This window comes from Bubalus bubalis, chromosome 7, assembly GCF_019923935.1.
Source record: "Bubalus bubalis isolate 160015118507 breed Murrah chromosome 7, NDDB_SH_1, whole genome shotgun sequence".
NCBI lineage: Eukaryota > Metazoa > Chordata > Mammalia > Artiodactyla > Bovidae > Bubalus > Bubalus bubalis.
In genome coordinates this window covers 27,538,897-27,556,703 of record NC_059163.1, presented here as the reverse complement: position 1 = coordinate 27,556,703, position 17,807 = coordinate 27,538,897, and the positions used below count along the sequence as shown (strand labels likewise).

Here is a 17,807-nt window from a genome sequence, read left to right as displayed (position 1 = left end):
TAAGTGCAAGGTCAGGGACATAGAAACTACTCAATAAAAGCTTGAATGATTGAATGAAGTTGTGCTCCTTTGTATATAATAGATGACATTGCTCATTCATGGCAGATTTCCAAGACTGACTTAGCTGCCAGACAAAGTCTCTGTCTACCTCCATCTGCACATCTATTATATGATATTAAATAGTAGTTAAATGTTGTCCATTTTTTTTGGCCTCGGAATCTTTAATGAGTCACGGGAGCTACGAGAATGCAGAGCCAGTAGGTTCTAAGGTCACATAGGAAGATTCAATGTTTTCATAATATTTGTTCCAAGCATTGTTTGGTCCCTGTTTCAAAGACCTCATGACCTGCATTCATTCTGAAATTGTTGAGACTTCACAGCTGCCAAAAGTCCACCACTGTAACGTGGACTAATTTGGGAGGTCTGTATCCCTGTTTACTAAAAGAGTAACTCTCCTATAGTTCATGGTCTTCACCAACTCCTTTTAAATAAAATAAAACCAATTATTTTGACAACAATCAAAGTGTTCAATTCACTTAAATATTGAGAAAACTGTGTTTTCAGGTTAGATTCTGTAGCACAACTTTCCATCAGCTTCTGAGCCCATCACACAGCTGAATGCCTACATCCCTCTGCATCCCTCTTTTCTCCCTTCCTCTGTGCTAAAATCTAGCCCATGTTTTTTTCCTTATGCATCTTGATCATGTTTGGCTGTTACCTAATGCTACCCCCAAGGAAGTCACCTCAGAGTTTAGAGAATTAAATAATTGCAGACCTAACAAGACTTTCCAGGTGGTGTAGTGGTGAAGAACCTGCCTGCCAATGCAGGAGATGTAAGAGATGAGGGTTCAATCCCCGGGTGAGAAAGATCCCCTGGAGGGGTCATGGTAACCCACTCCAGTATTCTTGCCTGGAAGAGCCCGGCAGGCTATAGCCCATGGAGTCACGAAGGGTCAGACACAACTGAGTGACTGAGCATGCACGCACTAACAAGACACTAGGCATCCATGTATGCATGGCAAAGAACAGAGGCTGACATTTTCAGCAAGGTCCCTCAAATAACAGCAGGTAGGCAGCTAGACCCAGGCAGCCGTGGTGGATGTGGCCATACCCAGTGATGCATAGAAAGGAGTAGAGAAATGTTGGGTATTTTTTTAAATGAAGTTCTTAAGTTAGTTCATTTTTACACTCTCCTTCTTTACCTCCCTCCTTTTTTCCCTCCCTCCCTCCCTTATTTCTTTCCTTTCTCCTTCCCACAAGTACTTATTGAGCAATTACAATGACCTAGGCACTCTTCTAGGCCTAGAGGAAACAACAGTGAGTAAGACCAGGTCCCCACACCATCATGGAGCTTACCTTCTGGTGGAAGAGAGGTATAATAGGCAGATAAATAATATGTAGTTTCAGGAAGAAACAATTTTATTTTATTAACTTTATGAAAAACAAAGAAGAGCAAAAGATGCGGTGGTTCCTCAAAACATTAAACATAGAATTACAATGTGTGGGGATTTAGCCACTAAGTCATGTCTAACTCTTGCAATCCCATGGACTGTAACACACCAGACTCCTCTGTCCATAGGATTTGCCAGGCAAGAATATTGGAGTGAGTTGCCCTTTCCTTCTCCAGAGGATCTTCCCAACCCAGGGATAGAACCTGTGTCTCCTGCTTGACAGGTGAATTCTTTACTGCTGACCTAATAGACAAAATTCCATTTTGGGGCATAGACCCCAAACAATTGAAAGCATAGTCCCAAACAGATATTTGTGCACATATGAGCGTACACTATTCACAATGACCAAAAGGTGGAAGCAGCCCAAGTGGCCATCACTGGATGAATGAATAAACAAAGGTGGTGTCTGCAATGGGATATTATTTAGCCTTCAGAAGGAAGGAAATTCTGGCATGCGCTATAACATGGATGAACTTTGATGATATTTTGCTAGTAAGTGAAATAAGTCCGAAACAAAAGGACAAGTATTGTATGATTCTATTTATATGAGGTACCTAAAGCAGTCAAATTCAAGAGATATAAAGTAAAATGTGGTTTCCAGGGACTGGGGAAAGGGGAAAATAAAGAGTTATTTTTTCACGGGTACAGTTTGGGAAGATGAAAAAGTTCTGGAGATGGATGATGGTGATTGTTGAACAATAATGAAAATGTACTTGGGGCCAATGAACTATACACTTCAAAAATGATTAAAACATTAAATGTATATTTTAACACTAAAAAAATTTTTTTAAACCTTGAAAAAAATAAGCAAGGGGCTGAAATACGAATGACTTTGGCTAGGACTGTCTGGGAAGATTCGTCTAAGGAGGAGGTTAACATTTGACTAGAGATTAATCAGAATGATGAGAACATGGAATGATGAAAGGGAATAGTTTTGGATTTTCTTCTAAGCATAACCTTGGAAGGGTTTTGATCAGTTTAAATCAGTTTGATTTATCACTTTAAAATATTACACTGGCTGCTATGTGAAAAGTAGACTGAAACAGGAGGAAATCTGGAAGCTAGCAGACCAATTAAGAGATGGTGGCAGTTGTCTAGACAAGTGACTGGTGGCTCAGGTGATGTTGAGATGATAAGGGAGGTGGCAAGGAGTGACTGGATCTAGGTACAGTCATCATGATTTGCTGGTGGTTGGATGGAGGAGGGGCAGTGAGGGAAAGAGATGCATTAAGGATGATATTTGGATTTTTAACTGAGTAACTGATCGAAAGGCCTTGCCATCCACTGAGATGGAAATGACCAGGGGAAAAGCTTGTTGGGAAATGGTAAGGGGTGTGGAGGGGCAATCGAGAGATGTGCTACATAAAAAGTGAAATCATAAACTCAGTGTCTAGCATAGTACAAGTACATAGAAGCCATTTATTAAATATTTGAGTAAATGAATGAAACTGAATGGGATAAATGGAGGTAGGGAGGACAGAAGAAAGGAAAACTAATTCCAAAATTTTATAAAATATGAAAAAAATGGCAAAACAACATGAAGGTAAAGACCCCAGGCTCAAATTTGGGAGAACCAGGTCCTAGTCTCAGAAAATATTTCCAAACTTCAGATTCCTTCCTCTTCTCAGCTTTTAATCGGGGCCCTCCCCCTTTCTTCTTTCACAGGAAATGTGCTCACACCTTTATTCGCCCAAGAGGGCAAGCCCATAATCCTTGCATCCCTGTGCCGGGTTGCAGAGCTCAGAATCCTGAAGCAGGGAGCAACCAATCAGTGAGCACCCGTGGCAAGGAAGAGCCAATCAGTGAGCTCCACCAGCTTTGCCCTTCCCCAAACCCATCACATAGGCTGGGCATCCCCGCAGGCCTTGTGGAACAACCCCTTTAACAGTCCAGACAGATTCTCATAAAGTCGCTTCAGCAGAGCATCTCAGTATTTAAGGGCATGGCTTTAAGCAAGCAGAGACAAGGCTAGTTCACGCCATGTATTGGCTGAACTTGTGCATACTGACCCACTAATTGCTCCTGCTGAGCTTTCAGGCTGGTTCCTACTGATAGTCACCAAGGGAGGAGAGAGCAATTAGTGGGATGAAAATATTTTTAAAGTCACCTTCACAATTACAGAGGCACAGTGTAAAATGAGAAAGACCTGTGAAAATACTGTAACACAGCCTTGCTGTGCACTTTTTCACACATTAACCACTTTTGTCCTGGCTCTTCTACAGGGCTGAGGCTACAGAGCGTGTCTGCATCCACCCCTTCTACTGATTCTCTTCTGGCAGAGACCACCACACCGACAGCCATCTGGACCAGCTCTCCGCAAAGTCCTCCTGCCTCCCCTACCAGTGGCCCACCCAACAGCTCAGTCCTCCTAGATCCAACACCTGTCCCCACATCTCTACCCACAAAGAACATCTCCACAGAGCCCAGAGAAGAGCAGTCCACCAGCCCTGCCTCCAACTGGGAGGGCACAGACCCTTCACCAACAAGTGGTGGGGTCCACTTAACACCCACGCCTGAGGAACACAACTCAGACGCTCCGGAGGCCGGTGTGCCCACTACAGGATCGCAGCCCCCTGCTGAGTCCCCCACAGTCACCTCCCCTCAAGCACCAGCCTCATCGCCTTCACCCCCATCAACCTCACCACCTGAGGTTCCATCTGCCTCCATCAGCACCAGCCACAATTCTGCTGAGACCAGCACCAAGCCCACAGGAGCCCCAACCACACCGGAGTCCCACACGGAGGAGCACAGCTCTACTCTCACACCTACTTCACATGCCTCGTCTGAGTCAGTGCCCACGGAGGTCACGCCTCAAGCAACTGTGCCCCCCAAAGTGACCTGTATACTGATAGACATGGAGACCACCACCACCTCCCCTGGGGTGATCATGCAAGAAGTGGAGCATGCGCTAAGTTCAGGTGAGTCTCTGGCTAGAACACATGTCTTTGACAACACTGAGATACTAAGAATGCTGTTCAGTTAACCAGACACAATGGATTGAATTTGAATTTTGGAGTGCAACACCTGAGCTGAAGTTTAATTTGCAAGAATTTCCACACGTGCAAACTTTACTCTCAGTCCCTTAATAATTTCCCCATGATAGTTCATTAACTCTGGCCAGTCTATATGATTTGTCTTCACATATGTCACAGGGAATGTAAAGGAATGAGACTGGGTAAGCTAAGGGTTAACAGCTTACTGACTTTGGATGGAGCTTCCTAGGTTTCAATTCCCACTGCTGACCTTGAGCAAGTCATTTCATCTCTTTGTGCCTTGTTTTTCCTCATCTGTAAAACTGGGATAAAGAAGACTCTATCATACATGGTTCTTGTGGAGATTAAATGAAATGACATATATAAGTGCTTAGAATAGTTCCTGGCAGGGAGTAAAGTACTCAGGAAATGTCAGTTGTTATTATGATTGTGCTCGATGTTTTAATGCTGTATTTACCTCATGAAAACAGTCAAAGAAAGTAGAGCGGGGGTGGAGAGAATGCTTGTTATTTCAAGTCACTGATATATTTCATGAGAAAGACAGTAAATTCTATGAAACATCACATTTGTTTTTATTCTTCCAGCCACTCATAAAGTTGGTATTAGTTTTATCTTGATTTTGCAATCTTGGAAATTATGACAGAGATTTAGGGTCTTTTCTGAGGTCAGATGCATCTGACATGGAAGTGAAATCTGTACCCTTTGGGGTACTGGGCAGGAAAAGGCCTTAGTGGGAACACTTAGCTTCTTGATTAAGAAACAGTGAATTAAGAACAGCCAGAAGGTGAAAGAGAAAATGAAGCTTTAGCTCCTTGCCTTGGTCATCCTGCCAGGGACATAGACTCAGAGGGGAATATTTGTGATTGACTGAGCCAAACAGGACCAGCTAGGGTCAAAGAAATGGTTGTGACTGAGGAGAAATTAACATCTTCTAACAAACAATGAACAACCAATGTGAATGGAAATCGTGGTAAACAGTGGAGCTGGGGAGAAACAGAACTAAGATTGACAAGACATAACTTCTCATAGAAGAGCTCGTAGTTTACTAAGGGAAAAAGTCCAGAAGACTTGCAAATTCTTATTTCAAAGGTCCAGCATATATCAGTGAGAGTCCCACCAAGAGTTAGAGATATTAATATAATCAAACTAGGATAAAGGAGTGAATGACAGAGTTACAGCTGGGGCATGAGAACCCCAGGGCATCGGAACTGCAGAGCTGTCATAAGTCAGGCCTTGGAGGAGAGAAGGGTAAACCAGAACCCAGAAGGCGAATCCTGTAGAATAGACCACCTCAGCAGGGGCAGTGACTCGGGCGAGGGACAAGGCTAACTCAACGTTATCTTCTGGAAGTGAAGGGGATCAATGCTCTGCCCTCTCTCTCCCCTTGCCCTCTGATATACTGCCAGATGCCAAGGACGAGAAGCCCACTGTGGTCCACATAGTTCAGCCTCCTGGAGGGCGGCTCAGAGAGCAAAGTGGAGAAAGGTGGAGAGTGGATCTGGAAAGGCGAAAGGAGGAACTCACAGTTCAAAAATTGCTTCCTCTGTCCCCAGTATCATCCTATTTGTACCTGCAGCTAGCACTTGGCACATTGCATTTAGATGTGTCCTTTCAAGAATTCATCTGCCAATGCAGGAGACATACAAGATGTGGGTTCAATCCCTGGGTCAGGAAGATCCCCTGGAGAAGGAAATGGCAACCACTCCAGTATTCTTGCCTGGAGAATCCCATGGACAGAGGAGCCTGGCAGGCTATAGTCCATGGGGTCACAAAGAGCCGAACTGAAGTGACTTAGCATGCACGCACGTTTCTGTCTTTGCTCTCTGCCACATCCCCACTTTCTGTCTCATGCTTTCCATGCTCTCAGCTGCCATGAACATTTCGAGCCTGGACTTGGTATCTGGATCAGAGTGGGTGTTGACTCAGTCCCTAACAAAGGTGCCATCCGAGGACAGGCTTGCCACCTGTGGTCCTGTCTCTTCTCTTTCTTAATGCAGACCTCATCACCTCCAGCATGGCATTGCTTCTTCAGTTTTCTAACTAGTCTCCCGTTCTCCACTCTCTACTCTCTCCTGTTCTGCCCTCTTCAGGGTACCATGGATGTAATGGACCAATATTCTGAGCACCTACTCTGAGCCTGGCATGCAAGAATATCCCTAATCTGACACAACCTACTACTTTATTCAAGTCCCTCTTTTTTATAGGGAAGATTATCTAAGACAGACCTGTTCCACTGTTCTGGCTTGTATTTTAGATCATGTGTCTTGATTTCCTCAACTCACAGCCAACAAGGCTAAGAGACAAAAAAATCAGTGACAGAGCTGGGTCATGCACCAGAAAGTTACAGTTTTAGAGAATATGGTCCCCAGTAGGAACTGCAGAGTGAATGAATGAAGGGATGATTGAATGACTGGAGGAGAAGGTGTGGCAGGTGAGAGGAAAATCCCTGAGCACGGACAGTATACATTTCCTAGACCCAAGGGGGTTTATCCCTTCAGATCAGATCAGATCAGTCACTCAGTCCAACTCTTTGCGACCCCATGAATCGCAGCATGCCAGGCCTCCCTGTCCATCACCAACTCCCGGAGTTCACCCAGACTCACCTCCATCGAGTCAGTGATGCCATCCAGCCATCTCATCCTCTGTCATCCCCTTCTCCTCCTGCCCCCAATCCCTCCCAGCATCAGAGTCTTGTCCAATGAGTCAACTCTTCGCATGAGGTGGCCAAAGTACTGGAGTTTCAGCTTTAGCATCATTCCTTCCAAAGAAATCCCAGGGCTGATCTCCCTCAGAATGGACTGGTTGGATCTCCTTGCAGTCCAAGGGACACTCAAGAGTCTTCTCCAACACCACAGTTCAAAAGCATCAATTCTTTGGTGCTCAGCCTTCTTCACAGTCCAACTCTCGCATCCATACATGACCACAGGAAAAACCATAGCCTTGACTAGACGGACCTTTCTTGGCAAAGTAATGTCTCTGCTTTTGAATATGCCATCTAGGTTGGTCATAACTTTCCTTCCAAGGAGTAAGCGTCTTTTAATTTCATGGCTGCAGTCACCATCTGCAGTGATTTTGGAGCCCAGAAAAATAAAGTCTGAGACTGTTTCCACTGTTTCCCCATCTATTTCCCACGAAGTGATGGGACCGGATGCCATGATCTTCATTTTCTGAATGTTGAGCTTTAAGCCAACTTTTTCACTCTCCTCTTTCACTTTCATCAAGAGGCTTTTGAGTTCCTCTTCACTTTCTGCCATAAGGGTGGTGTCATCTGCATATCTGAGGTTATTGATATTTCTCCCGGCAATCTTGATTCCAGCTTGTGTTTCTTCCAGTCCAGCGTTTCTCATGATGTACTCTGCATATAAGTTAAATAAACAGGGTGACAATATACAGCCTTGACGGACTCCTTTTCCTATTTGGAACCATTCTGTTGTTCCATGTCCAGTTCTAACTGTTGCTTCCTGACCTGCATACAGATTTCTCAAGAGGCAGATCAGGTGGTCTGGTATTCCCATCTCTTTCAGAATTTTCCACAGTTTATTGTGATCCACACAGTCAAAGGCTTTGGCATAGTCAATAAAGCAGAAATAGATGTTTTTCTAGAACTCTCTTGCTTTTTCCATGATCCAGCAGATGTTGGCAATTTGATCTCTGGTTCCTCTGCCTTTTCTAAAACCAGCTTGAACATCAGGAAGTTCACGGTTCACATATTGCTGAAGCCTGGCTTGGAGAATTTTGAGCATTACTTTACTAGCGTGTGAGATGAGTAACCTATTAAATCAAAGAATATTTATTTTGCATCCACCAGGACCCTATGCTTGATGCAAAGAAGTACTAATAAGTAGAAGACCTGTCCTCTGAGATTTTATAGTTTTTTAGTTGTTCAGTCACCAAGTCGTGTCTAACTCTTTGTGATTCCATGGACTGCAGTACACCAGGCTTCCCTGTCCTTCACTATTTGCCAGAGTTTGCTCAGAGTCATGTCCACTGAGTCAATAATGCCATCCAACCATCTCGTCTTCTGTTGCCCTCTTCTCTTCCTGCCCTCATTCTTTACCAGCACCAGGGTCTTCGCATCAGGTGGCCAAAATATTGGAGCTTCAGCTTCAGCATCAGTCCTTCCAATGAATATTCAGAGTTGATTTCCTTTAAGATTGACTGGTTTTATAGTTTAAGTTAAAAGAAAGAGTACAAGTAACACTTAACACCACTCCTTTGTTTCTTTTTTAAAAAAATATAATGCCATTTATTTAGAGCACCTTTCATTTGAAGTGTGGTTAATTATCCTTTACTCCAGTGCAGGAACCACAATGAGGCTAAGTGACTGCATTTCAGACTCGTTTGTTGACTATGAGGGCTACTCCATTTCTTCTAAGGGATCCTTGCCCACAGTAATAGATATAAATGTTCATCGGACTTAAATTCTCCCATCCCCATTCATTTTAGTTCACTGATTCCTAAAATGTCAATGTTCACTCTTGCCATCTCCTGTTTCACTACTTCCAGTTCATGGACCTAACATTCCAGGTTCCTATGCAATACTGTTCTTTTACAGCATCAGACTTTACTTTCACCACCAGACACATGCACAGCTGGGCATCATTTCTTCTTTGGTTTAGCCTCTTCTTCCCTTCTGGAGCTGTTTCTCCATTCTTCTCCTTATTGGACACCTACTGACCTGGGTGTCTCATCTTCCAGTGTCGTATCTTTTTGCTTTTTCATACTGTTGCATACTGTTCATGAGTTGTAGGAGAGGAAGGGAATTGGGACCCAAGGAGAAGGCAGGGCAGGGTAGACTGAGGTGCACACACCTGGGTTCCGCAGCCACAAGCACAGAACTTGCTCTCGTCAAGGTCTCCAGTCCCCTCCACACTGCCACCTCTCGAGGTTAATTCTCAGTCCTGGTATAACCCAACCTAGCACTGGACATGGATGGCCGCTGCCCTTTCTGAAGCACTGTTTCCACTTGACCTCCGAGACGCCTCTCTCTTGGTTCCTCACCTACCTGGCCGACTGCTCCTTCCCAGTGCCTGTGGCCTTACTTCGCCCCCTCACCTTTCTACACTGGATCACCCCCGGGCCAACACTGCCTTCCTATCCCCCCAGCCTCTCCACACTCCTTTCTCCCCACACTCTGACCTCATCCTGCCTCCTGACTGAAATGCCATCCACATGCTGATAACCCAGAGATGTGAAATTCTATCCCTGTTTCCTTTCGTTGAACTAAAGACATGTCAACACCCAGCTGTCGATGAACTCATGGTCTCCACTTGGGTGGCTCTTGGGTGGCTCAGATGTCATGTGGATCAGGTGAGCTGCTGATTTTCTCACCCCTCCGTCTGCGCCTCTCTCAGAAACCACGGGCTAATCCTAGACTCTTTTCTCACAGACGCTGCATCCGGTCTCTCAGAATTTCCCCTCACACCGCTGTCCTCTCTCACAGGTGGGACTTGAACACCCTGTAACTGAGCTCTGCTCCCCACATCTTCACCAGAGAGATGCTTTTCAAGACCCAGGACAGATCCTGTCCTCCTTGGCTTTGCTTGTGCTTTACTTTTATCCTTTTAATTTTATATTGGAATGTGGTTGATTAACAGTGCTGTGCTTGTTTCAGGCGCACAGCAGAGTGACTCAGCCACACATATACATGTATCCATTCTCCCCCAAACTCCCTCCCATCCAGGCTGTCACGTGACATCAAGCAGAGCTCCCTGTGCTATACAATAGGTACTTACTGCTTATAGCAGTGTGTACATGCCCGTCCCGAACTCCCTAACTATCCCTTCCCCCTACCCTTCCCGGTTGGTAACCATAAATCCATTCTCTAAGTCTTTGAGTCTGTGTCTGTTTTGTAATTAAATTCATTTGTATCATATATTTTTAGATTCTGCATATAAGGGAAGTCATACAATATTTTTCCTTCTCTGACCTACTTCACTCAGTGTGACAGTGTCTAGGTCCATCCATATTGATGCAAATGGCATTATTTCATTCTTTGGGCTTCCCTGGTGGCTTAGATGGTAAAGAACTACCTGGAGTGCAGGAGACCTGGGTTCGATCCTTGGGTCGGGAAGATCCCCTGGAGAAGGGAATGGCAACGCACTCCAGTATTCTTGCCTGAAGAATTCCATGGACAGAGGAGCCTGGCAGGCTACAGTCCGTGGGGTCACAAAGAGTCGGACACGACTGAGCAACTAACACACACACACACAAAATTCCATAGTACAGATGTAACATATCTTCTTTATCCGTTCCTCTGTCAATGGACATTTAGGTGGTTTCATGCCTTGGCTATCATAAACAGTACTGCAATGAACATGGTGGTGCCTGTATCCTTTCAGACCATGTTTTCTGCAGATATATGATCAAGAGTGGGACTGCAGGGTCGTATGGTAGCTCTATATTTAGCTTTTTAAGGAACCTTCATACTGTTCTCCATAGTGGCTGTGCCAATTTACATTCCATGTTGCTGGGGATGCTTGCACTTTTAAATCAGAGTAAAACCCAAGGTCTGTATCATGTCTGCAGTACTCAAAACGCCCTGAACCTATCCTGTCTCTCTGCCTTCACCTGCTTCCACTTTCATCAGCAAGTACACTGGCAATCTTACTGCTTCTTGAACAAATCGCAGACACTATTGCCCCAGGGCCTTTGCACTTACATTTTCCTGTCAAGTCTTTAAAGGCTCCCTCCTTTTCATCAGGAAGGACTTTGTTTAGCTGTTATCTGCTCAAGAGGTGGATACCTCTTGATACCTCATACCCTGTCTGGAATAGTAATCCCATCAACATGGATCCCTTTACCCTACTTGCCTTTTGATCACTTACCACTTTCTGACATTATCTCATTTATTTAGTGAGTAGGTGTCTGTTTTCTGCCACCAGACTATCAGCTCATGAAAACAACGATGTTGTTCACAAACAGGAACATCCCCAACCACTGTAAATGAGTCAATCAGCCAGTACCAGAGAAGCAATTTAATCTCTCTGAGCCTTGGTCTTCTCATCAATAAATGGAATAAACATAGTCTCCAAGTGAAGAGGTTATTTAAAAGTTTAGTTGAGACAAGAAATATACAGCATAGTGGCTGTTGAGCAATGGCTCAGTTGATGCCTGTGCTTGTTATTTTACTATTATTTACCAGTATCAACAGCATGATTATTGTTATTATTCTGCTGTTGTGATTACTATTATCATTGTTACTGTCTTTATCATAATGAAGAATGATATTATCTTCAACAAAGTCTTATTGAACTTTCACTGGGAATCAGGCCTCTGGCTAGGCAGTGGGAATTTGGTGGTGAATGAAACAGTCACCCTCCTTGTGGAGTTTACAGTGTTGTATGTACACAGCATGGCAAGTAGCCTAAGTCTGGTCAATCCTAGGATGTGTGGAGGAAGACACTGCCAAAGAAGAGGAAGGAAGATTTTAGGACCACTGTAGCAGGATGAGACAACTGACTTTACTTGATGAGCCACTGATGGTCACCAAAGGCTTTGGATCAGGGGAAGAAACTGTTGAGCATTATACTTTAAGAGTCCTCTCCCACTATTGGTGGGAATGCAAACTAGTACAGCCACTATGGAGAACAGTGTGGAGATTCCTTAAAAAACTGGAAATAGAACTGCCATACAACCCAGCAATCCCACTGCTGGGCATACACACCAAGGAAACCAGAATCGAAAAAGACACGTGTACCCCAGTGTTCACTGAAGCACTGTTTATAATAGCCAGGACATGGAAGCAACCTAGATGTCCATCAGCAGATGAATGGATAAGAAAGCTGTGGTACATATACACAATGGAGTATTACTCAGCCATTAAAAAGAATACATTTGAATCAGTTCTAATGAGGTGGATGAAACTGGAGCCTATTATACAGAGTGAAGTAAGCCAGAAAGAAAAACACCAATACAGTATACTAATGCATATATATGAAATTTAGAAAGATGGTAATGATAACCCTGTATGTGAAACAGCTAAAGAGACACAGATGTATAGAACAGTCTTTTGGACTCTGTGGGAGAGGGCAAGGGTGAGATGATTTGGGAGAATGGCATTGAAACATGTATAGTATCATATGTGAAACAGATCGCCAGTCCAGGTTCCTGCATCCATGATACAGGATGCTTGGGGCTGGTGCACTTGGATGACCCAGAGGGATGGTATGGGGAGGGAGGTGAGAGGGAGGTCCAGGATGGGGAACACGTGTGCACCCATGGCAGATTCATGTCGATGTATGGCAAAACCAATACAATATTGTAAAGTAATTAGCCTCCAATTAAAATAAATAAATTAAAAAAAAAAAAAAAGAGAGTATCCAACTGGTAGGAGTACATATATGTAAATTGCAGGGAGTTCAGGACTGGAAACTTGTAGACCAGTTTATACCTGGTTTCTGGTTTGCCATTGACACTGACAGACTATATTACTCACTACTCTGACTTTAAGGGCTCTTCACTATAAAGTGAATACAAGACAGACAGTCTTTCAGGGGTTGTGTATGTGTATGTGTGTGGGGTTTTTTGTTTTTCGTTTTTTTTGGCTTACCATACCATGAAAATTGTTTATTAGAATCATCCTAAGCAGAGGAAATGAGATTCACATTCATATGAAGTTTACTGAGAATTTACATATTTCAAAAATGGGCTAGTGATTCACACAGATAATCTTCAGAACATTCAGAATCTTCATCTTATTTTCAGAACATTCCAGTGAAGTGAGCTGGGTGGTATCTGTTCTTTTTTTTTCAAGATTTATTTGTTTATTTATTGGCATGGTTGGTTTTTGTTGTTGCACACAGGCTTTTCTAGTGGCAGCAAGCGGGGGCTACTCTCTGGTTACGGTGCGAGGGCTTCTCATTGCAGCAGCTTCTCTTGTTGGAAAGCACGGGCTCTAGAGCACAGGTTCAGTAGCTGTGGCGCACAGGCCTTGTTGCTCCACCACATGTGGGATCTTCCCAGACCAGGAATCAAACCGGTGTCCCTTGCATTGTAAAGAGGATTCTTAACCACTGACCACCAGGGAAGCCTGGTGTCTGTTCTATAGGTGATTAAATTGGCCCAGAGAGGTTAAATGACTTAAGTTTTGACTTGAGTGACTTGGCCAGGATTCAAATTAATTCTTCTGAGGGACCCTAAGTCTTCCTTCCACCATACCCATCCTACTTGAATTCATAGAAATGAAAAGGTTGTAAGGATCCATGGCCTCCAGACCTGCTGTGAAAATGAGCCACATGAGATGTCAAATGCCCGGTGCTGCCCGCTGGGCCTGAGGGGCAGGGCTGCCAGATGGGAGGAGAAGCCCATGGCAGCTGCAGCCATCCCAAAGCAGCTGTGCAGACAGAATGAGTTTTCAGTTTTGTCTTTCAGTTTTTGTTTGGCTTTTGAAGGAAAAGAGAGACGTGGTGTGTTACGTATGGGTCATCTTGTGTTATTAAATCAGAGTTCTTCAAGGGTGAAGACTGGGCCTGCTATAAGTTTGTGATGTCCTGAACTAGATTGAGTGGTGCCATGCAAAAGCTTGAGAGGCAAACTGATATCACACACAAAATTATACTCAAATAGTCCCTAATTCCTGCAAATGCAAAATTTCAAATTATACTCACCGTGCTTGTTGCAGACTGGATAGTCTCTTTTGTCTGTAAGATCCAGGTGGCCACTGGTCTTAGTCCGTCCTACGCTTTCCATTACAAAGAGAAGGACTCCTAAATGTGAAAATGGGTGAAGGCCTTTGAACTTTAAATTGCTAGTCTGACTCCATATCTATTCATTATGAACTGTGCTAATAAATACCCTGAAAGAAAGGGCACCAGGCAGGCACAGACATCTAATCCTCTCTGCATCTATACCTATGCAGGACTTTCAGCTGTCAAAACACCTCCTTATTCCAGGCTAACTCTTAGGATGAAAACAGATTTGAAAAATGAATTAACTCCTAGAAAAGGGGGAAGAATCATTTTTAAAGTATACATAGAAAGATTCTAGGGGTAAAAAAGTATATCTTATAGTAAGTTAATGACCAGTATATTTAGATGATATATTCAAAATATATAAGGGAGGGATGATAATTTAACAAACAAATATAAAATAATGTTAAACATTTATTGATCAGATTCTTTCAGATTGCTCAGAATGCATCAGGGAGCAATAATCCTAAAAAAGTATTGTATCTACCTTAGGCTAAGTTTTACAAATATTAAATCATGGTACATGCCCAGGCCTGGTGAACGGCACCAACAATTTTACTTCAATCCTCCATCACTGAGTCCTGTTGGTTTGAACTCTTAATAGGTCCCAAATTCATCCACTTCTCTCACTCTCATTTTCATGCCAAAGCTCCCATAATCTCCCTGTGATCGCCCCTGACTGGTCCATTCATGTCCTTTCCTGCACCAATATACCATCTTGCTAGTTCTCCACACAGAAGCCAGAATGATAATTAAACACAAATCTGATCAAAACATGTATAAACTCACTATTACCAACATCCCAGCCCCTCTGGGGCATCCACTGCTCTGAGGATGAAATCTACAAGCCCACAGAGCCCCAGCAGGGGTAGGGCTCTGCCCACGAAGCCTGCCTCATCTCAATGCCTACCCCTCCGTCTCTCCATCTCCCATGCCACCTCTCTCCTGGTTCCATGTACCTGTGACTCTCCCTCTTGTCACAGGGCCTTTCTTAGCCTGGAACCTTCCCACAACATGTCATCACTTCATCTAGTGAATTCCAATTCACTCCTCAGGTCTAGGCTCAAATATCACCTGTTCAGGAAGTCTCTGCTGGGGCCCCCAGTCCAGCTCTGGACTGTCACAAATTCAGTTGTTACAAACTCACAATTCAGTTCTTTGCGGTGTGCTTATACATTTATTTGTGTGGCTCTTTGTTCACAGCTTACACTGCTTTTTCAGGTACATGATGGGATGGGTGTTGTCTGTTTGGGCTCACAAATATATCCCCAGCACCTAATAGTGTCTGGCTCAGAGCAGATGCACAATAAATGTTTGATGAATGAGTAAATGAATGGCTTTTAATGACTAAATACCAAGCTTTAGACAATAAAGATGTATATTCACCTCACCTCATAAATTCTAAACTTCAAATTGAAAATGAAGAGAAATTAAACATTTTTACATTATCTTAATCTGTTTTGTCTACTATGACAAAAATACCATAAACTGGGTGATTTAACCACAAATATTTATTTTTCACAGTTCTAGAGGCTAGGAAGTTCAAGATCAAAGCACCAGCATTCCTAGTTCAGAGCTGGTGACTTACTGCTATGTTATCCCATGGCAAAAGGGGTGAGGGCACTCTCTGAGGTCTGTTTCATAAGAACACTAATCCCTTTCACGAGGGCTCCACCCTCATGACATAAGAACCTCCCAACGGCCTTACCTCTTAATACCATCACATTGCAGGTTAGGACTGTAACATATAAATTTGGGGGGTACATGTAAATTTTGGGATCCTGAAGACCTGTGCAAACCCCTCTAATACACCATCATCATTGTTGTTCCATCAGTAAGTCACATTCGACTCTGGCCCCATGAACTGTACCCCACCAAGCTCCTCTGTCCTCCACTATATCCCAGAGTTTGCTCAGATTCATGTCCACTGAGTCAGTGATGGTATCTAACCATTTCATCTTAGGCTGTCCCCTTCTCTTTTTTCCTTCAATCTTTCCCAGCATCAGGGTCTTTTCCAATGAGTTGACTCTTTGCATCAGGTGGCCAAAATATTGAAGCTTCAGCTTCAACCTCAGTCCTTCCAATGAATAGTCAGAGTCAATTTCCTTTAGGATTGACTGGTATGATCTTCCTACAGTCCAAGGGACTCTCAAGAGTCTTCTCTACACACAATTCAAAAGCGTCAGTTCTTCAGTGCTCAGCCTTCTTTTATACTCTCACATCTGTACATAACTACTGGAAAAACCACAGCTTTGACTATATGGACCTTTGTTGGCAAAGTGAGGTCTCTGCTTTTTAATACATTGTCTAGGTTTGTCATATATTTTCTTGGTCTCCAAAATCACTGTGGAAGGTGACTGCAGCCATGAAATTAAAAGACACTTGCTCCTTGGAAAGAAAGCTATGACCATCATTTTAGATGTCTGAAGGGCTGTCTACCACCATATGGGATTCTACCCACCCCATTCCTATCATGTCTCTCTTTTCCCATCATGCTGGCTCCTGTCTTTGATCCCCATGGACTGCAAGGCTAACAAGAGTATGAACTGGTATAAGCCCTCACTCACATTTTTTTCTTTTGTACCCAATTCTTTACACTTAAGCTAAACCCCTAAGCTTGCTAACACTCATATACTCCCATAAGGAGCTCCAACTGTCAGATAATATTTTAGATTTAAAAATATTCTGAATTCTACTACTTTTATTTCTCCTTTGGTTTACTTTTAATTTTTATTTCTTTAACCCCCAAAACATTTTGTATTGGGGTACAATCAATTAACAATGTTGTGGGAGTTTTAGGTGAACAGCAAAGGGACTCAGTCATACATATACATGTATCCATTCTCCTCCCAACCCCCCTCCCATCCAGGCTACCACATAACATTGAGCAGAGTTCTATGGTCTATATAACAGGTCTTTGTTGGTTATCCATTTTAAATATAGCACTGTGTACATGACCTTCCCAAAGTCCCTAACTATCCCTTCTCCCCCCAGCATCCTTTGTTTACTTTTACTGCTGCTGCTGCTGCTGCTAAGTCGCTTCAGTCGTGTCCGACTCTGTGTGACCCCATAGACGGGAGCCCACCAGGCTCCCCTGTCCCAGGGATTCTCCAGGCAAGAACACTGGAGTGGGTTGCCATTTCCTTCTCCAATTCATGAAAGTGAAAGAGAAAGTGAAGTCGCTCAGTCGTGTCCGACTCTTAGCAACCCCATGGACTGCAGCCTTCCAGGCTCCTCCACCCATGGGATTTTCCAGGCAAGAGTACTGGAGTGGGGTGCCATTGCCTTCTCCTACCTAAATCTTAATCTGGCTTTAAAATATTTACAAAACATCCTTTGAAAAATCTATGGCAAGGTAATAAAATCAGCTAGTTATCACTGATGTTGTTATCTAGTAGCAATGTAATATCATATTATTTTAATTGTCTCAGTATCACCTTTCATTACATTTGGAAAGTTTGCTCCATGGAACACTTTCTTTCTTTCTGCTTCAAATATGTTCATCAGTCACATATGACTAAATGATTAAGTGATTTTGGAAATGCTTCACTGAGGACATGGGATTTAGCTTATAAGCACAGCTGATATCATAAATGAATCTATGGCTTGTTGGCTCATTGGGAAAACTTGTTGGAATATACCTGATTCCACATCCAGACTGAACTCTTACTGTA

The 17,807-nt window shown here is 43.4% G+C and overlaps 1 protein-coding gene across 2 annotated transcripts in view; it reads left to right on the top strand.

Annotated features, from left to right (window-relative positions):
* PARM1 (prostate androgen-regulated mucin-like protein 1) overlaps positions 1-17,807 on the top strand; it is a 127,235-nt gene that overhangs the window by 76,571 nt on the left and 32,857 nt on the right. For both annotated transcript variants that reach the window (XM_006059649.4, XM_006059648.4), the window contains exon 2: positions 3,674-4,369. In XM_006059649.4, the coding sequence (XP_006059711.2) occupies positions 3,674-4,369 (696 nt within the window). The remainder of the gene's footprint in view (positions 1-3,673; positions 4,370-17,807) is intronic.